The following is a 25,949-nucleotide window of genomic DNA, read 5'->3' on the forward strand; positions in this document are numbered from 1 at the left end:
GTGATGAGCTCAATGTGGAAAGTAAGAGGTGGGTGCAGAGGATGAACATACAGAAAAGAATACATTCTCTCAACAAATTGCAAAATACTTCCTTGATTCTCACCTCCTCTACTCTCCTTTTGGGAGGATGCTTTACACCATTTATAATTGAATCACAAAACTTTCTATTTATTAAAATTAAAGCCGAGGTGATCCTTGCAGTGCTCTCACTAAACAGTAGTGAGACTCGATAAAATTATTATTTATATATTCCTGAATAGGAAGAAAGGATCTATATTGTTACGGTTAATGCGGTTTTCCATTTTCCAAATCCTCCATCACTTCAATGTCATTGCGACTTGTTATCTTCTGCACATATCCTGCAGTCATGAGAATATCTAATGTGAGCCTTATGTTTTAAAATTAATATATCCCGAATCGTTTAGAAGAAAGAAGAATGTGATAAATTGTGCTAAAGCCAATAAGGGCATGCTCATCCTAGTTTGATTTAAAGGGCGTTTGGTAAAATTTAATACTTATTATTCAATGACTTAAGTGAAATTTAAGTTAAATTATACTTAAATTATTGACTTAAAACTTATTATTTAATTCTTACTTTTAAGTATTAAGATTGTTTGATTAAAATTAACCTAAAACTTATTCTAAATCATCAAATTGACATATTTATCCTTATAAATTATTATTAGGATAAGGTAGGTCAAGTAACGATGAAGGTCATGGAGTAACAAAGGATAAATGATGGTAAAAAGTTAAAATGAAAATATGAACTTAAAAATAAGTTAATTGTTTTTACTTATTATTTAAAATTGTTTTTTATTTTAATTCACATTATTTAGTTATTTTACCAAATATACTTAATTTACTTAATGACTTAAATTAAGTTATTAAGTTACGTTAAATTATTAAGTTGGTTTACCAAACACCACTTATCATCGTACATGCCAAAGAAACTGACAGTCATTTGAATCTAAAGAGGACGAGAAGACACAAATGAATTTTAAAGTTGGGCGCACCTGGATGCACAACTGACATAGAGTGGACTATGCCCAGATATGAACAGGCAATTATTTGAATACAGGATTTGGATATTCACCAAATAAGAAACAAACAAATTCCACAAAATTTGCAGTTTTTGGAGTAGAATTAGATAAATAGCCAATATGTTACTCACAAGCTGACTAAAAGGTCCACAAATAACTCAATGCAACTTGACAAAGCCATATTTCCAAACATCACAGCTCCTTGAAAAATACACCCCAAAATAATTTCAACACAAAAACCATGGCTTTAAAATTCCCATAAAATCAATGAAATTGAATTTATAAAGTGACTAAAATTCATCTAAGTCCAAATTTTGATTTCAAATTCCAATGCTCCTAGACAAACTAGCGATTGAAACTTAAACTGTCTTGAACTGTAAGTTTAAAACCTTGACTGAAATAATGAACTGCAAGGTGTAATTTTAGGCCTTTGATCTTCATTACAATTTCATTAACTGTCTTTAAAATCATAATCTCCACATTGTAGAGGACAAATTGGTGAAGTTACATACCTCTATAACAAGAACAGAAAGCAAGGGGTTGGAACTCTATAGGATTAACAGGGCTCTAATTAGGCAGTCATGACCTAGGCTTGGACAAAGGATTGAAAGCTAGCTCTTGCAGGGGGGAAGAGTTTACCATTATGCAATGTTAAAAGATTGCGTAACAAAACCAGGGTATATATAGTTCATAGCAGGGGTAGCAGGGTTCTAAGTGTTGGATAAATTGATATGTCATCTAATTTCAAGATAGATAAATACAGTACTGCTACCAACATTTTTACACTCTTGCCATATTTAATCTTAAAATTTATGGTTAGGTTTGTGGAAAAGAACACAAAACAGAATGCACTCATGACTCGACACATTTAACCAACAATAATGCAAAGAAAGAAGAAGAAAGTAAGTACCAATTCCAAGGCAGGGTATGCATTTGCAGATGGTCTCCTTCCCTCTTTTATTATAGTAACTAACAAATCCTGTTCCTTGGCAACTCCGACATTTTCCAGTCCACTCATAAACTACTTCCTTACAATCCTGCAACCCCAAAAAATGAAACAGACGACATTATCAAATTGTAGAAACCTTAATACTGTGAGGTTTTGACCAAAGCAAAGTCAAACAATTTTGCAGGCATGAAGCCAGGTCACACAATATGAGTATTGTGGCAAAACCACTACAAGACAAGCCCCATAAGAGATCTTGGATGCCAAGTTTCATCATTAGATGTGACGTTGGATCTTCTAAATTTTTTCTATGATAATTTCTTCGAAACCAAGTATGAAAACAAAAACAGTCCAAGACTATTTGATCATCCTTGCCTGCCTGCACCATATGGATCACTTAGGTAGTTAGATGATACTAATTAATGATTTTTAGTTTTAATCTTTTTCTTAGCACTTATAAGGGAGCTCAAATGTTTTCAGGGGCATTTAAGTTGCATAATGAAATCAATGCTCTTAAACAAGCAACCTATTGTAAATGGGTGGGATAGCAACCAAAATTCAATTACATACAATTAGTATTCAGAAGTGTTGTACAGATGAAGGCAGGCTGGTCAAAGTCAACATAACCCCAAGTTCCAAACCCAAATATAAAGTTTAGGAACCTAGACACACCTCAATGAAACCAAAATACTGGGCATTACTAACCAATGCCAACTAAAAATCATAGGGTTCAAGCTACACCAAACTTCATAGGCACAGACTTGTTCTTCTGGGCATGTGGATGGTTGATTGTTCAGTTATGGAGGTGGTGTCAACTGCCTTGCCTTGCTTAGGAGTTAGAACCAGCTGGACAGAGAAACTCTGGAATATGTGAAGGTTGTTACCTTCGGCAGTTGGTGTAGGACAAACTTCCCTTTTTCATGCCTCACTGACAGAAGAATTTAAAGAGATGGCCCTTAATATGTTTTGAGGAAGTGGAAAGAGGCTTGTGCATTCAATAGAAACTTTCTTCCTTTTTCATCTAATTGGCTATTCCTCCCTTGAGGTGGTTAAACACCAACTTTCTTGGGTCTCCTTCAGGGAATCCATATCCAATAGGGGCACCAAAATTTTTAGAGACCATCTGCTACAAGTTAAATTGGGTTTCTTTAGAGCTAGGGGTTACAGGGTGGTATTTCACTAGGCTCTCACTGGAAGGTCTCAAAAGGCTAGGGTAAGGAGGAGACCAAATAGCAGAAGATGATCCTTCTACAATTATCAATCAGAGAACTCTTTGGGATTTCTGAGGATTATATTCATTATAAGAGAAATCAAGAGGTTTTTCCAGTCACAGAAGGAGTTCAATTCTTGGTCAAAAAGGGGTGCTTTGGTTCTTGAGGAGCTTAGAGGATATACTTGCCCTCCTTGAGCAGTTTGCATGTCCCAATAGAGAGGTTGTCTCTCTGGTCTTTTAGTTTTAATTTTAATTTTTTGCACTGCTTCTTGTTAACACTTTCTTCCCAGTTTTTTAGGGTTTTGTCTTTATACCAAGAAATGCATATGGCATGATCCCTGTGTCAGGTCAGAATCTTATTAAATTATTTTATTGCTCTTTGATCAATTATTATTCAAATTAACCAAATTAAATTTCAAAGTTCTAAAAGAAATTGAATGATGTCACATGAAACTAATTGCTAATTCTATAGCTCCTTTTGAGCATAAATCTTGTACCATCATGCCCATGTTACATATGTCAAGCTTGGGATGAAATCATGAAACATGGTTGCCTAACAATTTAGTTTTGGTGGGAAAGGTATCCACAAAACTGAAAAAAAAAAATAAAATAAGGGGAAAGGTTTTGGAAAGTTTGGGAAACTTGATGGACTTCTGTGGCAAATTCTTAGGAAACAACTGAAACACTTGTGAGAAATACATTTCGATAAATCTCCCTCCATAAGGTATAATTTTAACAATAATGACAAATTGGTAAACGGAACGTAGTAACTAACAAGCTTGGAAGTGCTGTCATCATTAATTGTTGAACCTCTTTCTGAACTCTACAAGAATGTCAAACCCCTAATGGTACTATACCAGATCTTCCTAATTTCAGGATTATAACATTTCAATTGAAAAAGTTGGCTGACAACCACTAGCCCAAAAAATACAATACCAATTAGCACTCCACACACATCATAACCATGTAAACAAAAACTCTCAACGTTATCAAAAAATGCCTGATCACATCGTTAAATATCCTTTGTGATAAAAAACTGTATGCAATGGCTATTCCATAAAGCTTTTGTTGGGTAATTGATGAGACATTTCTAGAGTTCATATTAGTTTAGTTCATTATTCAGTAAGCTGTTAGTTTCTCTGTCAATTTAAGATCATTTCTCTGCTTCGCTTCTACTTTTTTGGCAATTACAATTTACAGGACATGGCAAATTCTTTAAGTCTTAGTATATTTAAGAAGATGGCACTTGAAAGTTTCAGTAACTACCCCAATCTTGCCATGCTAGAATTAGAAAACAAGGAATGGAACATGGATACAAGATGTCCCTGCTTAGACAACTTTCAATCAATTTATTTGGATACATTTTTTTTCAAAAAGATTTTTGCACTATACAGAGATTGGACAATGGCAACCAAGGTGGTCAACAAACCCATCTACAATGAAAAGGTTGCAATGATTTATGTATGACGATTTACCAATTGGAATTCATCAAACACTGGATCTCATGCCATTATTGGTGCTGCCCTAGTGAGACTAGTGACAATGGTACTTGCTTTCCACTTCCTTCAAAGTTAAGAACTGAAACTGGATCCACACCATAGCTTCAAATGCCTTTACAACGACTACATTTAGACAGCTTCAGAGAGTCCTAATATTACTCATTCTATGTATTTTATAAGAGTACCTGATAATAAGAGAAATGTTATTCCTAAAGAAGCTCTTTTAGTTGCTTCAATACAAGCCTTAAATAGCCTCAAAAGCAACAAATACTGGCCTGGCGATAACATCTCCCATTTTGATAAGGGTACTGTTAAACCTTAGGAATCAATCCTCCAAGGCGGTTAGGTTTTTCATACAGATAAAAAATACCCTTGATTTTTCAAAAAATTTGAAACAAAGGTAACATCGACCATTTTCATAGGTAATAAAGAAACACCTCCAAATTCAATGAACAACCTCGGAAACCAACAACGATAAAAGAAGACGAAGAAGAAGAAAAAAGCAATACCTCGACTTGGGGATCGCAACGAAGCCGACGATCGATCTCCTCCGGCGCCACAGGGGAGGAATCAGGATACGTCATCGGTAGTGGAAGAGCCTCATCGTCATCGGCCAAGTAGCTCTCCCTGTTCCGCGACCAACGCTTCTCCCACGCATTTACCTTAACACCACTGCCGGCGTTACCACTGCTTCTCCGAGCCGAGCCATCCGCTGTGCTTCCAACTCCGCCTCCGACTCCGACCCCATCCAGGTCCTGCTTGGACCGCAAGCCAGCGGAAGCGTCGGCAGTGGTGAATAAATGGAGCCAGCGGGGAAATGAGGGGCCGGCGGCGGGGAGGTCGGCGGCACGGCAACGTACGGTGGAGATGGAGAATTTGGGGAGAGAGAAGATTGAAGGGTTTGAAGAGTACAAAATGGAGCTAGGGTTTGCTGGTAACATTTCAAGATGGGCCGTTTTATGTATGTGGAGGGAAGTGTGCTAATCAGAAAATCCGGGCAGCCCAGTTTTAAGCTACAATATGCTTCAAGCCTTCAAATGAGCGCCATTTTTAGATTTTGTCCAAAGTGACTCGTTTGCCTTGTGAGACCTTTGGGACTTAAAAATGCGTTTTCCAAACAAGTTGGGTGAGATTCTCCTTTTGGGAACACAAACACCCTTTTCCAGGAAAAAAGAAATTTAAAAATAAAAGACCGGAAATGTCCGACGGAGAATTCCAACTTCAAAACGGAGAAACAGAAACTGCCTTCTGTCCGGAAGAATCAGAGACCGAAAATCTTAACATTGCTGACTGATGCGGAGAAATGCAATTGGATATGTAATATGTTGAGGCCGGAAAGGAAACGGGGAAACTCAAACGGTGTCGTTCTGAAGAAAATGAAAAGGGAAAACTCAATGGGGCTCTGCCTCTGCGTGCTTCAGATGATCGAAAACGCCCACAGTTATTCTTTCAACTGCTAGTTTCTATCTGATTTGGAGTCCGCAGATATAAATGCTACGTGGGAGTCGTGAAAAACATGTCTTTATTTCTGGAGAGGTAATCTTGGAAGTAGGTCAAATCCACCGCATGTGTATGTGCCCGTTTTTACAAGTACTTGGAAATCAAACGGATCGTATGATTGTCCAATCCCTTCCTTTTCCAAACAAACCAAACTAGTACAGCACAGGCCACCCCCCTTCCTTTTCAAATCGTGAAAGCCTGAGGATGTCTTGGAGAATGTCGATTTGCAGTTACACCAAAGCAGGTGACCAAAAGGAACCAGTTGTTTACGTTGCTGGTATGAAAATAGTCCAAATATGAAATACCTTCAGGGTGTGTTTGTTTCCAAAAAAATATTAAAAAAAGAAAAAAAAATTGCTAAATGGTTTTTTATATTTGGTTTTACTTTTACCATAATAAAATAGGAAAAATTTAAAATTTTCAATAAACATCTATAAATGTGAATAAAAAGGTTTCCTTGCTGGACACCTGATTATTATTATTATTTTGATATGCATTATTAGCTAATTTCCCTTATAGTTTAAATTAATTCTGTAATTGACACTTTACCTTCACATTAGAGTTCATGGGTATTGGCTTTATTAGCTAATTTCCTTATGGATGAAATACTTAAAGATAAAAATTTTCAGGGATTAGAAAAATTAAGAGCACTTCCAAAAATTACTACAAAATGGATTCTAATTTAAAGTAATTTGGAAGAGTTATAAGTGTTTTTTAATGTTTGAAAGTGTTACTTTGACTTTTAAAAATCTTGAAAATTATTTAAAGTAATTGTAAGAGAATTACTTGGTCGGTGATTCTTAAAAAAAAATCACTATTAAAAAATGCTAGAAACTAGGGATGATAATGGGTGGGGTTTTTTTGGTTGGTGATTCGTCTTGCTACACTCGTGATGATATGAGTTTGGAATTTAAAAAAATATGTTTGAGGTGGGTTTGATTTTTTAAAAAAAAAAACCAAAATGGGTTTGTGACATGTTCAAGTATCACCTTATCCTGTCTTAATTATATATAAAATAAATTTAATTTAATTATTATTTTTCTATTTTAAATATAATAATAATAAAATAAGTTATAAAAAATTATAATATTTTAATGATTTATAAAATATATTTATTTTAATGTAATTAAAAAATATAAAAATATTTTTTAAAAAAATTATTTTTTTAAAAAGAAAAAGTTAAATGAGACGGGACAAGAATAAAAATTATTTTGAATAAATTGGACAGGGTTGAGATGAAAGTAATTCGTCCCAAACCTACCTTGTTATTATATCTATTAAAAATTAAGGAATTGAAAGTAATTTTAGAAAATGTTTTTAATTTTTTTTAATATTTGAATATTTTTATCTTTCTTAATATATAGACTTTCTTAGAATTCATGACTAACGTAGTCTTAAAAGCATTTTAATCAAAATCACTCCCAACTGGCTAAAAGTTTTGAGCAGATTGAGTTGTGAGGGAGGTGTGAGCTTCACGTACGTTAGTTTGATAGATTGTTTATTAGACTTACAGCCTGCAACTTTGGAACTTAATTTCTGTATTTGATATCTTGGATGTGAACGAGAGATGCAAATGTCAAACAGTTAAGCTGCGTAAGTATTATTGTTTAGAGGAATGCAATATTGAAGACTGTCTCTTGATGATCCTTCTTTAATCACTCAAAAGAATTTTTTTCTGTAATTGAGCTGATTCTTATATATATATATATATAGGATCATTACAGTGTGTGGGACTCAGCTTGTTGATTTAGCATAACAATGCCTACAATAGGAGAAGCAGAACACAAACATGTAGCCATCGAAACAAACAAGTAAAGGGTATTCAGTAGATGTCTTCCACCATTTTCGGCAGTGTTCATATCCTATTTTCCAACTTGCCCAGATTCATTTAAGGACTAAAAGCTTCCCAATTACCTCTTGAACTGGTATAGGAAAACCTCCTGTTCCTTTCTCAGCTTTCCTCATTTACTTTCGGCCGACGTTGATAGATGATTTCCAGGAGTAACCCTGAAGTAGGAAAGAACATCATCAGTAGACAGTCATTTAATTTTAGCAAAGTTGCAGAGTATATTGACAAGCTTCCTATTAAGATATAGGAGACTCATTTGAACGTCTCTTGTTTGAAAATTGTTGAAAAGGTGGGAGTTTCATTCTTACTTGAGGTTTATGCCCAGTCTCTTTTGTAGTGTCCCTGGAATAGTACCATTTAGATTGTTGTTTTGAACGTAACTGTTGACAAAAGTACTAAGTCATTCAATAGGTAATATAATGTTTGGAAAACTGGAAAATACTATTGGGTAGCCTGTTCTCAATGATGGAAACTTACATCTCTTGAAGGCTCGTAACCTGGTCTAATGATTGAGGGAAAGATCCTTCAAAGCCATTGTCCTCCAAATGTCTTGGTCAGATTAAAACAGAAACAGATTATGTTGTTGGTCATAAATGTACAGGACCTGAGAAGTAGAGTGAAAATTTGTTGGGGACTTACAAAGTTTGTAGCTCATTCAATGTGCTCATTTCTGGGATAGGACCCGAGAGTTTGTTCCCCCCAAGCCAACTGCAAAGTCCAACTAACAATTTTGTGAGTGAACATCGTAATTAACAATCCAATTGAGTTGGGTAGGGTGATCAACATAACTAGATTACTTACAGATGCGTAAGTCCAGTCAAATTGGCTATGCTTGGTGATAGTGACCCGGCCAAACCGAAGTTTGTTAGATTCCTTCAAGCACCAAAACATTTAGCACCCCAAAATCAGAAAGAGGATCCATGATCACCAACAATATTTATCACCTATAACTTAGTTTCTATATAGTTAATTTGATCCGGCCCCTTCATTAAGATATGGCAGTACTACTATTTCTACTGTCAGCCGAAACTGAGAATTGATTAGCAAACTTGGTTATGATTGCCCACCGGGCTTTAGTTAAATGTGTCAAAGAGCCTGGTACCAATAATTTTAATGAACTCACAAAGTAACAACTCGAGCGAGTTTTCCTGTTGTACATGTAACTCCAGTCCATGAGTTGTTTTGAGGCAGGCATGGATCTCCACTCCAATCTGAAGGAGGGTTGTTAAACCCTCTTGCCAAATCTTCCATTCCCATGACTGTAAAATCCTCCAAATGCATTAAGGATCATTATGGGAAGAAAAAAACAATTCTGGTGGTGTATATGAGTAAAGAAATGGAGAGAGTGGCTACCATCCCTAGTGAGAGTCCTTCCACCTAGAGGCAGCATCTGAAAGATCTCCCAGCATTGATCACAGGCCCAACGGGTATGTCAGCCCCAGGAGTCATGACAATCTCAGTCAGCCCAGAGAGAGGCCATTGTGTCCCATACACCATCACACCATCAGTTGTAACATTGAGATTAGTGAAAAAGTTCTTGCCATTAACAGAAACACTGAAAACTCTCCAACTAAATGGGCTTGGTGTCCGATTATCTTGGAAGTAGAGTGAAATGTAGTATTTGCTACTAGGAAGAGGTTCAGTAGGCCACTGGAGTTGAAGTGTTTTCCTCTGCTTGTTGTGATTGCTGACTTAAACACCTTTAGTGGTGGCGTGTTCCAGAAATCTGAAGAAGTTATATTGGAATGGCTCTCAACAATGGGATTATTATCCATGAATGGTTGCCAGAACCGGTTGTATGGATCATCTGGAAAGCTAGTTTCACAGTTCATATATTCACTATCAGAAACCCCTCAAGCTTCATTCTACCTACACACACATCTTAATCCCCCCATGATCTCACCATTAGTATAGCAGGGAGTCTGCACAGGTTCTATCTAAAATTTTCTCAGATTACCACTGTTAAACATTTTGATATTGAATGGCTGGGGTTAAACATCTGCACAAACATTCCGTTAGCCTTTTTAGTAAACCTCAATATGGTTGTGGTCATCAGACATCAACCATACTCAGTTCCATAAGTAAGCTGCAACTTTAGCAGATTGAGTCAGGCTAATAGCTAATCCAAATTAAGAAGCAATCAGAGTACAACTTAACTTGACCTTTAACCAGAGACGTTCAATCCAAATCCAACTCAATTTCATTTTTTTAAACTGAAGGTGAGTTTGGGTTGGTATAGTTAGACTTAAGTTGATCATATTGTAATTCAAAATCCATCCGTAATTTAGTTTTTTTTTTCTATGTATTTATACCAAAATTTAAAAAGTAAATGAGATAAAAACTTGATATTTTTTCTTAAAAACATAAAAAGAAAAATATAATATAAAATAATATAAAAATGTTAAATCGGGTTTGGCTTAGATTTGGTTGTTCAAAAGTTGATTTGAGGCCAGTCCAAATTGATCGTTTAAGTTGAAGAAAATTGATCAAAATCTAATCTAAGTATTAGAAATGATTGCTCAAACTTACTCAAATATCATTGAATTGGGCCAATGTCCACAAATTTCACCTTTGCGACAACTATTAGGGTTAAATACACTCTACCCTTTTTTACTTTTAATGTATTCATGCAAAATTCAACACTTTGCCCTCCAAACTTATTTAAGAACAATAGTTAACCCATAAACTTATTTAAAAGTCAATAAGCAATTTGTTGAATGAAGAAATAAAGCCAAAATGTAAGAAAAATACTTGCTTTTCAAATTCGAAGTTATCACGCTTTTCAGTTATATATGAAAATTTCAAATAAACATTTCTCTAAAATCAAAAATCAAAATCAAATTTATGACTTCCATATTTCGAAAACATTTAAGAAAAATTTCACTTTCAAACTATCAAGTCAAAATTCATTGTATCTGAACTTGAACCAATGTTGGAATTAGAGTGTAAAAAATTAAAGGTAAAGTATTGCTACTTAATAAATTTGAACGGCAAAGTGTTATACAGGCTTTATACTTAGAAGTAAAGAGTGAAGTTATCCATGAGAAGTGTACGTGTACTTACCAAACGATATCATCGTTGGAGCCAAAACTGTGTCTAGCAACAACGTTCAGCGCATACTTGGTAAAATCAGTGGAATTATACACAGAGGCCTCCATATTCTCCAGCTCCAGAGCTGTAATAAATGGACTCGAAACCGTCTTCCCATTCCTGGCAAGGCAAACGCTGAGCGTCTTCCCCATGGCAGCCACGACAATCTCGTAGTATGAGGTGAGCCCCTTTGCATAATCTCGGTCGTGTTGACAATGCCCCACTTGGTTCCATCAATGATCTGCTCAAAAACCGGTGGCTCATTCCCTCCATCAAACCCTCCATAATAGTAGGTAGTTCTTATCAGATACTTCCCTCCTTTGATCACCGGAATCACGTAGCAGTACTTCTTAGCCGACTTGTCCGGAAATACCTCAATGTAGACAGTATTGGAAACAAATCTGGTGTTTTAAGGGTTGATGAGTTGCCAACGGAAATGAAGCCTTCATCGGTAATAAATTTCAGGTTCGTTGTGACTATATCTTTGGTTGAGCCACAGTTCAAAAGGACACCTACCAAAAAACACCAAGGCCAGTCAGAAAAAAACTGAATCCAAGATGGTAATCAGGAGATCAGTACTGTAAATCTGTTCAAAGAAGAGAATGCAAGGAGATATTGGACAATTGTAGGATTATATCTTAATGTGGGTGTTGTATATATATATGGTGGGTATAATTTATTACCTCTGGGTGCAGGGATGGCATGGAGGGAGAGAGGGATGGTTACAAGAGATAGGAGGAAGATGGAGAGAGACATGGTGGGAGAGATGGCAGCAAGGCATAGAAAGGGAAGGATTTTTTTTTTTTTTTTTTTGTGGCGAGAGAGGAATTTTTGGGAATGTGTTTGGCCTGTGTATGGGGTTGACATACAAGGCCTCTGACCGAGTCAGCCTTTTCTGCCATCTCCTCCTTCTTTGGTTTTTTTTTTTTTAAAAAAAAAATGGAAAAAGCAAAAATCAAGCGCGCCAGGTAGGGGTCGAACCTACGACTTTCTGCTTAGGAAACAGACGCTCTATCCACTGAGCTACAGGCGCTGGATGTAATTTTATTTAATCTAAGAATATCAAAATCAGTTGTCCTTTAAAAGTCCAAACTACCCTTACTATTATACAAATTACGTTTTTCCCTCATCTCTTCGAAAGCCCTAACTTCCAGTGGAAACGGGAGAAATCAAGCAGCAGCCATGAAGGTGTTCGAAATCAATGGGCACTCTCTCTGTCTCGCGCTCTTCACTGACGTCTCGAACTCCAAGTACTCTCTTTCTCTCTCTAAATATTTCTTCCTTTTGTTGTACTCCACTCGGTTTGGTTTCCTAGAAAAGGGATGATAAATGTTCTTTCCTTTTGTTGTACTACGCTCCGTTTGGCTTCCTAGAAAAGGGAGGACAAGGAAGGAGGAGATTTTTTGGTCTTGTGTGTTTTATTTGCTTACCTTTTCTTTTTTCCCTATTTTTTTGGAAAGAATGAAAAGAAAACTCAACTGGAGTTGACGGACAAGTGTTGTCAGGATTGGTTGAGTGTGGGTTTTTTAGGAATATTTTTAAATTTATTTTCCTAGCAATCCAACGAAACATTAGAAATGAAAACTGTTTCTACTTTATTAGAACCAAGTAGTTGACCCGTTACTGTGGAAATTGTTCAGTTTTATGCTATAGAAAGGATCATGGGAGCTTGTGATGCATATATATCGTCCTTGATGGTGATGATGATGATGATTGAACATCCTGAGGATGTTTCTTTAGAATAAAACTAAACAATGGCTATGTTTGGTTCTGGAAAAATCATTTTTGTTAGCATTTTTTTTGCTTAGTACCTTCCGGGAACCTAACATAACCTATGTGTTTTGGTGGAACGTAAGTTCTCATAGCATTTTTTACATGATTCATTTAAAGTATAGACATTGGGTTGTCCATCTGCTTGTTTCTTTGGTAATTTTATAGATGAACCTTAATATAGTAATTCAACATAGATTTTTTTCCCTTTATTATTGCATGACTAGAAAGATAACATATTTGATTAAGTGGCTTTAGCCATTCAGTTTTGCTAATTTTTGGGGACTTAACATTTTTCGTAGCTCATTCAATGTGCTCATTTCTGGGGTAGGACCCGAGGGTTTGACCCCCGACCCCCCCCCCCCCCCCCCCAGCCAACTGTAAAGTCCAAGTAACAGTTTTTTGTGAGTAAACAATCGTAACAATCCAATTGAGTTGGATAGGGTGATCAACATAACTAGATTACTTACAGATGGGTAAGTGCAGTCAAATTGGCTATGCTTGGTGACAGCAACCCACCCAAATGAAGTTTGTTAGATTCCTTCAAGCATCCAAACATGTGGCAACCCAAAATAAAAAATAGGATCTATGAACACCTACAATATTTATCACCTATAACTTAGTTTCTATATAGCTAATTTAATCCACTTCCTTTGGGTACGACGGTATGACCATTTCTGCTGTTACCCAAAACTGAGAATTGATTGGAGAGATCATTTCTAAGTTCATGAAATTGTGTTTTGGTTTGTGAAATATTGACTTGCAAACTTCATTATCATTGCCTTCTAGGCTTAAGTTATATGTTTCAAAGAGCCCGGCTTATATACATGTATATATATACACAAATAATTTTAGTCAACTCACAAAGTAACAAAACTCGAGCAAGTTTTCCTGGTGTACATGTAACTCCAGTCCATGAGTTGTTTTGAGGCAGGTATGGATCTCCACTCCAATCTGAGGAATGTTGTCAAAACCTCTTGCCAAATCTTCCATTCCATCACTGTAAATATACTTAAATGCATAAAAGGATCACTATGAGAGGAAAGAACAATTCTGATGAGTGTGTATGAGTAAAAGAAATGGAGAGAGTGGCTATCATCTCTAGTGAGAGTCCTTTCACCAAGTGGCAACATTTGAAAGACCTCCCCATCATTGATCACAGGCCCAATGGTTATGTCAGCTCCGGGAGTCATGACATCTCAGTCAGTCCAGAGAGAGGCCCATAAACCATCTCACCATCGGTTGTAACATTCAGATTAGTGAAAAAGTTCTTGCCATTAACAGAAACACTGAAAACTCTCCAACTAAATGGGCTGGGCAAGGATTCTCTGGCACTTGTTGTTTTCTTTGTTTGGGATGTCGTGGGTGCTTCCATTATCGGTTAGACAAACGTTGTTAGGTTGGCACAAGTCTTTTGTGGGTAAGAAGAGGAAAAAAAAAAGTGTGATGAGCTATTCCTCTGTCTTTTCTGGACAGTTTGAAAGGAAAGAAACAATAGGACATTTGAAAATGAGGGGTATGGGCATTCGGTTCAAGGGCTTAAACTTTCTTTTCTTTTTAACCTTTGGGCATGAGTTAAGGTATATTTAGTTTCCAGCCTTTCGTCCATTGTTGATTTTGTGAATTGATTGAGCTCTCGGTTTGAGAGGGTGCTGTTTTTCATTTGGCCCTTTTTCTTTTTTGAGGCGCTCTTAACATCCTATGTATACTTTGTGCGTACTTTGGAGTGCTTTGTTTTAATATATTGCTTTTCACCATTAAAGAAAAAGGGTGGGGGGTTGGTGTCCTATTATCTTGGAAGTAGAGTGAAATATAGTAGTTGTTACTGGGAAGAGGCACAGTAGGCCACTGGACTTGAAGTGCCTTTCCTTTGCTTGTTGTGATTGCTGCCTTAAAACGCCTTTAGTGGTGGCATGTTCCAGAAATCTGAGGGTGTTATATTAGAAGGGCTCTCAACAATAGGATTATTATCCATGAATGGTTCCCAGAATCGGTTGTATGGATCATCTTCATATATTCACTATAAGAAACTCCTCAAGGTTCAGTCTACATATAAAACTTGGTTTTATATTCCTCTGCCTTATAAGGGGTACAACATACTCTGCCTGCACATATCTTAATTTTCCTTTCATTTTCTTAGATTACCAGTGTTAAACATTGAGATATTGAATAGGATTGGGGTCATTACTTGTTTTTTTTTGTTCTGGTGATGATCACTTAAATGAGTAGTGCTTAGAGAAGTTATACATGGAAAGTGTACTTACCTAATGTTATTGTCATTGGTGCCAAAATTGTGTCTAGCAACAATGTTAAGCACATACTGTGTAAAATCAGTGGAACTATACACAAAAGCCTTTATATTCTCCAGCTCAAGAGCTGTAATAAATGGATTTGAAACTGTCTTTCCATTCCTGGCAAGACAGATGCTGAGCATCTTCCTCATGGCAGCCGCAACAATCTATAGTATGAGGTGAGCCCCTTTGCATAATCCTCAGTCATGTTAACAATGCCCCACTTGGTTCCATCAATGTTCTGCTCAAAAACCAGTGGCTCATTCCTTCCAAAACCTCCATAATAGTAGGCAGTTCTTATTAGATACTTCCCTCCTTTAATCACCAGAATCAGGTAACCGTACTTCTTTGCTGACTTGTCTGGAAAATATCTCAATGTAGACAGTATTGATAACAAATCTGGTGTGTTGAGGGTTGATGTGTTGCCAACAGAAATGAAGCCTTCATCGGTAATAAATTTCAGGTTGGTTGTGAATATCTCATTGGTTGGACCACAGTTTAGAAGGACATCTACCAAATAACACAAAGGTTTTCTTAAATTAGAACATCTACACCCTGCATTCATTCAGAAAAAACAGAATCCAACATGATAACATGTAATCTAAGATCAGGAGAAAATACTATAAATCTATTCAAAGAAGGGAATTCAAAGAGATTTGGAAAATTGTAGTATTATATTTTAATGTGGGTGCTATATGGTGGGGTATGATTGATTACCTCTGGGTGCAGGGAGGGCATGGAGGGATGGTAACAAGACGTAGGAAGATGGAGAGATGGTAGAAGGGCATAGAGAGGTTCTTTTTTTTCTTTTTTTGTGGAGAGAGCAATGTTTGGATTTGGGTCTCATAAGGTTAACACACTAGGGGCCTCTGACCGAGTCACACTGCCTTGTGATTTTTGCCTTTTTTTTTTCTTCTTCTCTCTATCCACTAAGCTACAGATGCTTGATGAAAAATATAAAGTTAAAAAGTTTTTTTTTTTTTTTTTAAATATAGAATTAAGGAAAAGTAAGACTGGATTATTATTTATAAGAAAATTAAAAATAAGATTATTGCGCACCAGGTATGGGTCAAACATACGACTTTCTGCCTTGGAAACAGACGCTCTATCCACTGAGCTACAAGCACTTGATGGAAAATATAAAGCTAAGGAAAAATAAGATTGGATTCTTATTTATAAGAAAATTAAAAATAGGATTATTATTTATAAGAAAATTAAAAATAGGATTATTGTGCGCCAGATAGGGGTCGAACCTGCGACTTTCTACTTAGGAAATAGATGCTCTATCCACTGAGCTACATTAGAAAGTGAAGGAAAAATAAGATTGAATTATTATTTATAAGAAAATTAAAAATAGGATTATTGCGTGCCAGGTAGGGGTTGAACCTACAACTTTTTGCTTAGGAAACAGACGCTCTATCCATTGAGCTATAGGCGCTTGATGATAAATTATGCATAATTTTATTTAAAGGAAGAATATCAAATTCAGCTGGCTGCCTTAGAAGTCTAAACTACCCTCATTATTATAGAAAATTACATTTCTTCTCATTTCAATTGCCAAAAGCCCTAACTTTCAGTGGAAATGGGAAAAATCAAGTAGCAGCCATGAAGGTGTTAAAAATCAATGGGCACTCTCTCTGTCTTGTTCTCTTCACTGTCTCTAATTCCAAGTACTCTCTTTCTCTCTCTAAATATTTATTCATTTTGTTCTACTACCTCTTTTGGCATCTAGGAAAATGGAGGAAAAGGAAAGAGGAAATTTTTTTTGGCCTTGTGTGTGTTCTTTTTTGCTTTCCTTTTCTCTGTTCCTTGTTTGATTGAAAAGAAGGAAAAGAAAACTCAACTGGAGTTTGACAGAGTAGTGTTGTCAGGATTGGTTTGGCAGAGGATTTTGTTAGGGAAAGTTTCAAATTTATTTTCCTAGCAACCAAAGGAAGCATTAGAAATGAGAAAACTGTTTGCACTTTATCAGAACCAAGTAGTTGACCCATTGCTTTCGAAATTGTTCAGTTCTATACCATAGAAAGGATGATGGTTCAGAATGCACTGAAAAGTTGCTGTGGCCTGAATGTTTATGCAAATGTTTGCATTTGTGATTGGTACTTATTTTAGGAAATTTATTTTCCTCCTATTATTGTTTTTGATGGGGTGGGAAGTTGTTTTCTTATGAGTGAGGAATTGTTTTGCTTTTCCTACTTAAGGATATATATACTACAAATCCGAATTGATGGATGGCGGTGCATTTAGTAAAAACTTTTACTTTGTAAAATTACCCTCATCCCAAAATTTGTAACCTAGCACAGTTTGCAAATTTTGAGAGCATGGGTTTGGAATTTTGTAAGTCCATGGAAGGAAATTTTTGCTAGTTGCTATTATGGAGTTTTCCTATGGTGTAAAGAAGACCTGATGGGTTATACTTGTTCTCATCTCCTACCCTTGGTAGTGCATGAAATTTTGTGTGAATTGCAGAGTGTTTTGCTTGTGTAGTTGGTCACTCTTTTGGTAGATAACCAGAACAAGTATAATCCTAGGCTTTTAGCAACTATGAATTTTTATTTATTTTTAAATGATGTAGAGTGCCTGTTGATGTTTGGTGGGTTTTTTGGGAGAGATGCAAAGGTGAATGAATTAGTCTTCATTTGTAACCAAATGTTATGTGTTTTGGTGGAACCTAAGTTTTCATAGGCCTTTTTTACATGGTTCATTTAGAGTGCAGACATTAGGTTGTCCATCCGCTTGTTTTTTGTCTAGTAAGTGGAAAACTCTTGTTTTCAATTCGAGATGAACTTGGATGCTGAAGTGTGGCTGACTCTTCAAAAATTCAAATATTTAAGTTGGTTGAATATCTTGTATTGATTAGGTTGAAAGTTAGATTAGACTTTTGGAAAATCTAGAATATAATTGGAAATGTCTAAAAAAATATTTTTTTTTGTGAGTATAATTAGTTGTTTGGGTCAAGGTGGATTGTTCATTTCAGGTTGAGGGTAAAGGTTTTGTTACTCACTGTCTTACAGATAATGAAATTTTATGTTTTTTCATGTATGGTGAAAAAGAATAAAATATTTTTTTGTTGATCCCCTCTGATCTTGAGCCAGAGGGGATCCTCTACTTAGCTGTGGCCAAACCAGCATCCATCACTCCTACCAGTGAGATGGGAGGGGGTTCACTCCTCCTATTGCCTTTACCCAGTGGCAAGATGCTCAGTGCATCTTGAATCTTGACATGTGCCTAAGTGAAGGTCTTATTTGTTGCTCTTGCCATGAACCAGAAATATACATATACTATTATGAAGATCCATAAAATATGTTTTATTTAGATTCTTTGGTAATCTTTTATAGATGAACCTTAATATAGTCATTCAACATAGAATCTTGTCTTTATTGTTGCACAAATTGCAATGTCATAGAATGGGGTCCATCATTTTACATGCACCCATGTACGAGACAAGCTAGAAAATAATATAATTTGATTAAGTGGCTTTAGCCTTTCAGTTTTGCAAAGTTGGGTTTTGTTTTGTTTTGTTTTTTGTTTTTCTTTTATGGTAGAGAAAATTTATAGATCATTTTAAAGGAAAAAAAAAAAAAAATCTGCAAATCAGATAATTATCTATTCTATGTGCATTTCTTTACAGTATTGAGCTCTTATTAAAGTTGGGTTTTGTTTTGTTTTGTTTTTTGTTTTTTGTTTTTCTTTTATGGTAGAGAAAATTTATAGATCATTTTAAAGGGAAAAAAAAAATCTGCAAATCAGATGATTATCTATTCTATGTTCATTTCTTTACACTATTGAGCTCTTATTTAAGTTCATTGGATTGGGCTTCTGCATCAGAATGAGCATTTCATGTGATAAGCTGGATGTTTGACTCATAGTACTGCATGCTCTCTCTTTTTAGCAAAACAAATTCCACATCTCATGGCAAGAATATTTTCTCGTATGGCTTTCTTGGATAAGGCAACTATTTTCTAGTTTTATTTTTTATTTTTTATTGTTCTTTAATTTTGTTTCCTTTGTTGTTGTTGGGGGCAGGGGGATGTGGTTTCAGGGATTGAGGAATGGTTTGTGTTTGGCATGTTCCTTTTTTATATGAGCTTTCTTTTCATACAAGGTGGTCCAAATTCCAAAACATAAAAAAATAAGTGAATTTTTGGTGCACTTTGTATAGATTCTGTGTACATGTGGTGCATTGCACATGATATTTTTTTATTGGGTGTCTAAAGCCTGGGATGAACTTATTGTGCTGCAGGGAACTCCTGGATTCTATGCAAGCTGGAACACTGGAGCCAGAAGTTGCATTTCTTAATGCATCACTAGTAAAAACTTTAACCATTCTCTATGTCTCTCTCACACTGATTATATGTGCACACTCATGTGTAGCAAGTACACATACACAGTGTTGTCTCATTATTTCTGGGTCTTAACATTGCTTCCATCAATAACTGAGGCAGATTCCAGATGTTTTCCCTGTTCTAGCAGCTGCTCATAAAACACTTATAGCCAAATCACGGGAGTCACTGACCACACGCACTCTTCATTCTGAGCTTGTTTACAATTACTCAGGATCTAAGCATGTAATCATCTCCTGCCATTTTATTTTTAAGTACTGTGGTTCATTGCTTGATTTTTTTTTTTCCCCCAATTTCATTATAACTTATAGCATTCAATTCTTACTAGATTACAGAATCCCTTAAAAGATGTGGTATCTCTGACCGCTCAACATATGTCCTTGTTGCTCGGTTCAACACTTCTCTTGATGAGGTGAGATTATTATATCATGAATGATATAGCGTTGACTTGCTTTGTGATGCTACGGTTAACCAATGGTAGAAAACAATTACAGTAGCCGTGTTTTTGTGTTTTACTTAGATGAAAGACATAGACAAACTTATCCATGGAAAGGAAATTGATTTGGAGGAGATGGAAGGAAGAGCAGACCAAGCCCAGATACACAAGGTTTGTGAATTGAACAATTTAGGTTCGCTATTGATTTTTGTCCATCGTATGCTGGTTTTAGCTTCTGATGCTCAATGGTTTAATCCTCAGCACTACAAAATTACTGGCCCGGAACTAGGTATATCCTCACTTGCAGATGCTATTACATGCCGGATCGCTTCACGTGATGCTTGTGAGAAGCAAGAGTTACTTTTCTTGTTTCCCCATGTCCATCTCTTGTCATCCGCCATTGTTTTCCTTCTCAGAGGATGATATTCTAGGATTTCAATCTGCAACTCGATGCAACACGGTGTTTGTAACGTTACAAATGAATAACTTAAACATCTTTATTACAGCAAAAACCAGATCTATTATCTGCAGTCCTCCATATGAGGACAATGAATGGATCATGCCAAACTTTGAAGAAGGTATTCGGCTATATGCTGCTATGGAAATACCGGTGTCGATTTGGATCTCAAGTGTGTTCTTTGGGATTCCAAGATTTGGCTTCACACATGGAATGAGAGTGGGTCTCATTAATTTATTGGTTAGGAAATTCATTCCTTTTCTTGGAGCCTATTGCTTTACTTTGTATTATGCAAATATTGTTTAATTTAAGGTTGTGTTATGCAATTTAATTGCCAACGTCAATAAAAATGCTTCTTACACTATCCAAATATTTTTTAATTGCCAATGTGCAATTTCTTCTCTTGCAGGTTATTTTCAAATAAATGTAATATTTTCTGAATTAGTAAGGTATGCTCTGCTTGAATTTTCTGACTCCAATAATTTTTTAATAAAAATAAATTAAATATCTTTTATTTTACTTTAGATTAGTTGTATATAATAAAGTAGGGAAAAAAAGTAATTCAAATTTTATTTATTCAAATAAAACTCAAAAAGATTATATTAATAAGTTTTAAGAAATGAGTTTTTATTCCAATGTCTTTATTCTCCATAATCATAAATTTAATTATTTATTGTTCAAGAGTATCATTCATTTTATTTTATTTTCCTTCACGATTAGTAAATAATTCAAAACAACTAATTTCCTAATAATTTTGTAAATTCTTTAATGAAATTCATTATTATTATTTTATTCCATTTCTGGAAAGGTATAGTAAAGGTGCCATTAATTTCTCAATCAGACAGCACCCATAAAAATGTGACACTTTTTGCAGCTACGCAAACTTATCATAGAAGGGAAACCTTTACACCATGAAAAACATGTTCTCCGTGTCCAAAGTAGATACAAGCAGAAGCCAATTTCAAACCAACCCCCCCACCCAAAAAAAAGAAAAAAAAAAGAAAAAGAAAATCAAATACAAATAAAGAAAGGACCCCATGGCAGTAGGATCCATTCTTCATACTCCCTTCAAGACGGCAACACCACCTAAAGAAAGACAGTTTAGAGATGTCACCGCTTATTAGAAATGCTGAAAGAGCTGACTTTCAATGGGTTGCCACCACCAGTGGAGCTTCTGGTGAGTCACTAACTGCAAACTTGTCGTGCATGAATCGACTCTCGACAATGGATTCATCCTTCAACACAATCTTGTAACAATAACAGCTCTTGAGCCCTTGCTGATTCTGGTAGCACTCATGACTACTGTTTTTCACCTGCTGGAAGTTCCATATCACGCTGAACTTGCCCACTGTTGCAACTAGATGCCGCTCTTGTTTCCCATTCTCAGTCACCTGGAAATACAATATAAAATGCAACACATCCATCAGTCTAATTGCCTTTTTTTTTTTTGACGAGTAGTCCAATAGATTATCTTTGACGACTGGAACTGAAATGAGAAACATGGAGTGTATTCGAAGTTTAAAGAAATTCTAAAAGATCCATGGTGTTTTGTTAATTGAAAAAAAAGGCATCACTTGCTCTTTTATAAGAATCCATGTTTGAAGGTGGCAAAAGAAGTATTCAAGTTGCATGCACCCGCCTCAGCTATTTTTCTTCTCCCCTACGCTCACCCCCCAGCCCCAACAACCCCAAAAGTGAAAAACAAAATATTTCAGAAGAATAACAAAGTATCTCCACAAATGCTTCCTCAAATCTAGCATTAGAATGTAGAATAGCGTACTTTCATCTCCACTATATGCAACCACATAATCCAAACAAAACCAATGTGACATTGATATCCAATAAAAACCACATTCTAGCATCCATGTAAAGTAAATCTCCCTTAAAGCTGCCTCCAATCACAAATTAATCTAAAAACCAATTAGCTCAATCATTTTTATTTAGTGAGAAACTATTCATTTCAGTCTTCCAAATTTTCTAAATCAGTTAGATCAAATATCTAAAAAACCATTCTGGCATATAAGTGAAGCAAATTTCCCTATAAAATTGCCTCCAATCACAAATTAACCTAAATCAATTAGCCCAATCATTTTTTATTTAGTGAGAAACTATTCACCTCAGTCTTCCAAACTTTCCAAATCAGTTAGATTGAGAGGGGTTCAACAGGTTCAAACTGACAACTGCATCCAAAGGAACAAGTCTTGCAACATTCTGAAATTCAGTCTTCAAATGGGGAAATAGACGTGATTTTAAAATATTCAGGTTGAAACCTATAAAAAAAGACAGGTTGAAGAACCTGAAAAACACTAGCAAAGGACATGATTTTTCTTTTTTAGTTAGGCTATTAACAAGAAATGTGATTCTGATAATATGCACAAAGAGTGTGAAAAGAAAAGCTGAAATTGAACAGGATTGCCAACAACAAAAGTGACAATGAATAATCTGCAACAAACTAACAAAATATCATGTAAGCTCTTATCAGCCAAATTTAAATGACCAAGATAGACATGTATGGATCAAGCAAGACATAGCATGAAATATGGAAGACATGAATCAACTTACCCATGAAAATTGGCCACCGTGAAATTTATTATCCACCCCAGCCATATGTGAATCAACAGGAGTCAGCTTCAACAGTCTGGGAGCTGGGATCTTATTTCCCATACGACCACTGAATCCAGTCTTTATCTTCCCATCCTTGTCAGTGAACGAAGTGCAGATCAGGATCAAAAAAGTGTCTGCTGTACCCAATATCCATTTCCCATCATATGTAACATCAACATGAGTAATAGGTGAGCCAAGCCCCGGGAATGCAGTCTTAGCCTGTCTCATAGAGGTCCTCGAATACAACCTTATCTTCCCATCCAGTGACCCAACAACAATTGAACCATCTCCAGTAGTAGCAAAGCACTGAAAATTTGTCCCTCTAGAGAATTGATGCCCTTGTGTCCAATGCAATACAGGTGAACTAGCAGTGGCGATATTCTGCACCATCCCTCTCTTCTCCCGCATATCCCATTGGCACAATCTATTATCATCCAATCCCAAAAAGGTCGATTGCGAAGGATCCAATTGTGAACCCTTAGCATCATTTGTAACATCCCTCATGGTAATATCTGTCCCATCCTTCTCAAACTTCCATTCGGTCACAATCTTCCCCGTCTCAATATCAAGCTGGTGAAGCCCTGTTGCATGAGGCTTCCCATCCTTCAATGGGCTCATAAGAAGCATGTTTGTCTCTGCCTTCATCAAAAGCCCCTTCTTTGGGGTTTCACCTCCCTTATACCCCCCACTATCAAATTTGACATGAACCCCCTTTCCATGAATCCCATGGCTAAAATTCTTAACAACCTGAACACCTGAATCACCCACCAAGAAACTATTATCCAATGCCCCCAACGCCAAGCTCTGGATTCCTCCATTTGTGGCTGCCTCCTCAAACTCCTCCATCAAATCATGGGTCGATCTCGCCTGAGGCTTTTCCACGGCCCCTCCTCGGCATCCTCCCACATGGAATCGTCAGCCACCTCCGGCTTCAACCACCCGATAAAGTCTTTTCCATAAACCTTTACTTTATTCTCCTCCGTCGCCTTCACCCCATACACATTCTCAAACAAGCAATCCTGAAACCGAGTCACAAAACTCCGATAGTCACCATCCCTGAAAAACTTCATCGCCCACACGCCTTTGCACACAAAATCAACCCTCCTCTGCTCCCCAAACATCTTAATTTGCATCTCCGTGGAAACCCTAGCTCGAATCTTCGACCCACCTTCAACACCCAGAACAACTCACTCCCACTGCCACCACCAACCTCACCGTCATCCTCATCCTCATCACCACCGTCCATTTTACACGTCTTCACGAGGGAATAGAAGGCAATTTTCTCGGAAACAATCCATTTCGCTTTGGGGGTGTTGCCACCGATGTGAAGGTAGAGCTTGACAGCATTGGGCAAATCAGGGCTCTGAGAAGGGTACTTGAGCTTGAGAGCCTTGAGCTTCGCATCAACCTCATCAAGAGAAGCTGAGATAGAGGTCGGGGTTAGGGTTTTGCGGTCAGTACCTGAAGAAGAAGTAGGGTGGTCGGAAACGTCGTCGTATTGCTCCTCCTCTTCTTCTTCTACTTCGTCATCTGATGAATCAGAAAGGTCGAGACCTTCGCGACTGTGGGATCCTCCCATGGTTCGATTCGATAGAAATGAAGAGCCAAATTTCAAATATTAGTTTCAGAGCTTCGTGATCTGAATTCTGAAAATACGGTTAGTTAGTTAGGGTTTTATATATAGACGGTGCAGTCACCGGCTATGCCGGTTGGTGTTCATCACACGCCGCGATTTGCTTCGTGTCCAAGTAATTAGTCGATGCGTGTAGGTTCGGTGTGGTCTGATGACGGGCCTAAAGGTTTGGACCAATCGCAGCCAATTTTTAGTAATTATTTTGGAGTTGGGCCATGGTTTATGGCCCAAAGTTGAATTTAGGCTTATATTACGTCGGTTCAAATTTGATGGGAGACCAACTTTGCCATATCGTATGGTCATTGATCAATAGATAAGTGTACGTTCGGTACTGTCTGATGACAGGCCCAAAGGTTTGGCCCAATCCAAACCATTTTTCAGTAGTTGTTTGGAGGTCGGCCAAGGTTTAAGGCCCAAACTTGAATTTGGGCTTATATTAAGTCGGTTCAAATTTGATGGGAGTCCAACTTTCCCATATCATATGGTCATTCCTATAAAGTCAATACTGATCAATTCAATTTTGTTGTTGTCCAATTTTGCATACTTCCAAATAGAATTGTGCGCTCATATTATAATGTGACATGTGTTACTCCATTTTGTTCTTGGAGGTGACCCCCCCTTATAGGGATGATATTGAATTGAAATGTAAATATTTGTATCAATGATGTTGAAACTACGTCATGTTTGGTTAGTCAGCGTGACATAAAATAACAAATATGATAATATTTCTTATTCTATATTTGGTCAATGATAGGATATAATAAATTATCTCGTTAATTAGCATATCATATGTTTAATCAAATATAAGGTATGATAAGTGATCAAATATATTTTCCAACATTTTTTTTATGTTCCTTTTATATGGATATGTTAATCATAAACTAAAATATGAGATAAATTGTATCATAATTTTTTTATATTATTTATTTATAAAATAAAAAATTTTGATTAAAAAAATTAATTTTATAATTTAAAAAGAACTAAAAAAATATGTATAAAATATATTATATAATAATACTAATGTATGTATTATTTAATATCATATATTGAATAGTAAAAAATAATTCTTTTTTTATAATTCCAAATATGTTAATCATGAATATTAATAAATAAATAATTATCTACTAAATTTTAAATTGTTGAATAATTTCCAAATAACACTAAGCATGTGAGAGATTTCATATTTATTTTAATAACAAATATTAGAATACAATATAATTTTTATTTGAAACAAATATAAACATTAAAAATTAATATGTATTTTATTTCATTTTTTAT

At 36.1% G+C, this 25,949-nt stretch overlaps 4 protein-coding genes and 1 non-coding gene across 5 annotated transcripts; 1 reads left to right on the forward strand and 4 right to left on the reverse strand.

Annotated features, from left to right (window-relative positions):
* Positions 1-77: 77 nt before the first annotated feature.
* Positions 78-6,288, reverse strand: LOC117909697 (protein disulfide-isomerase SCO2). The gene is made up of 3 exons (XM_034823789.1): positions 5,208-6,288; positions 1,951-2,077; positions 78-359 (listed from the first exon to the last, which is right to left on the reverse strand). Exons 1-3 carry the CDS (start codon positions 5,637-5,639, stop codon positions 286-288), a joined length of 633 nt encoding a protein of 210 aa, XP_034679680.1. The 5' UTR covers positions 5,640-6,288; the 3' UTR covers positions 78-285.
* A 1,628-nt stretch (positions 6,289-7,916) lies between these two features.
* Positions 7,917-11,896, reverse strand: LOC117911719 (probable LRR receptor-like serine/threonine-protein kinase At1g67720). The gene is given in 13 exon segments (XM_034826116.1): positions 7,917-8,205; positions 8,356-8,427; positions 8,525-8,596; positions 8,687-8,755; positions 8,849-8,920; positions 9,171-9,306; positions 9,401-9,448; positions 9,451-9,711; positions 9,714-9,862; positions 11,111-11,339; positions 11,342-11,506; positions 11,509-11,649; positions 11,821-11,896. Coding segments are annotated over 13 exon segments (1,533 nt in total). The 5' UTR covers positions 11,894-11,896; the 3' UTR covers positions 7,917-8,159.
* A 201-nt stretch (positions 11,897-12,097) lies between these two features.
* TRNAR-CCU lies at positions 12,098-12,170 on the reverse strand. The gene has a single exon. It is a non-coding gene; the product is annotated as a tRNA-Arg (tRNA).
* Positions 12,171-12,283: 113 nt separating this feature from the next.
* Positions 12,284-20,798, forward strand: LOC117911397 (EKC/KEOPS complex subunit TPRKB-like). The gene is made up of 6 exons (XM_034825753.1): positions 12,284-12,387; positions 19,442-19,508; positions 19,644-19,766; positions 19,870-19,953; positions 20,062-20,148; positions 20,239-20,798. Exons 1-6 carry the CDS (start codon positions 12,320-12,322, stop codon positions 20,398-20,400), a joined length of 591 nt encoding a protein of 196 aa, XP_034681644.1. The 5' UTR covers positions 12,284-12,319; the 3' UTR covers positions 20,401-20,798.
* Positions 20,799-21,291: 493 nt separating this feature from the next.
* Positions 21,292-24,676, reverse strand: LOC117911396 (protein CYPRO4-like). The gene is given in 5 exon segments (XM_034825752.1): positions 21,292-21,588; positions 21,591-21,825; positions 22,997-23,919; positions 23,922-24,200; positions 24,203-24,676. Coding segments are annotated over 5 exon segments (1,896 nt in total). The 5' UTR covers positions 24,618-24,676; the 3' UTR covers positions 21,292-21,544.
* Between the last annotated feature and the right edge of the window lie 1,273 nt (positions 24,677-25,949).

Source organism: Vitis riparia, chromosome 3 (genome assembly GCF_004353265.1).
Source record: "Vitis riparia cultivar Riparia Gloire de Montpellier isolate 1030 chromosome 3, EGFV_Vit.rip_1.0, whole genome shotgun sequence".
Taxonomy (NCBI): Eukaryota; Viridiplantae; Streptophyta; class Magnoliopsida; order Vitales; family Vitaceae; genus Vitis; species Vitis riparia.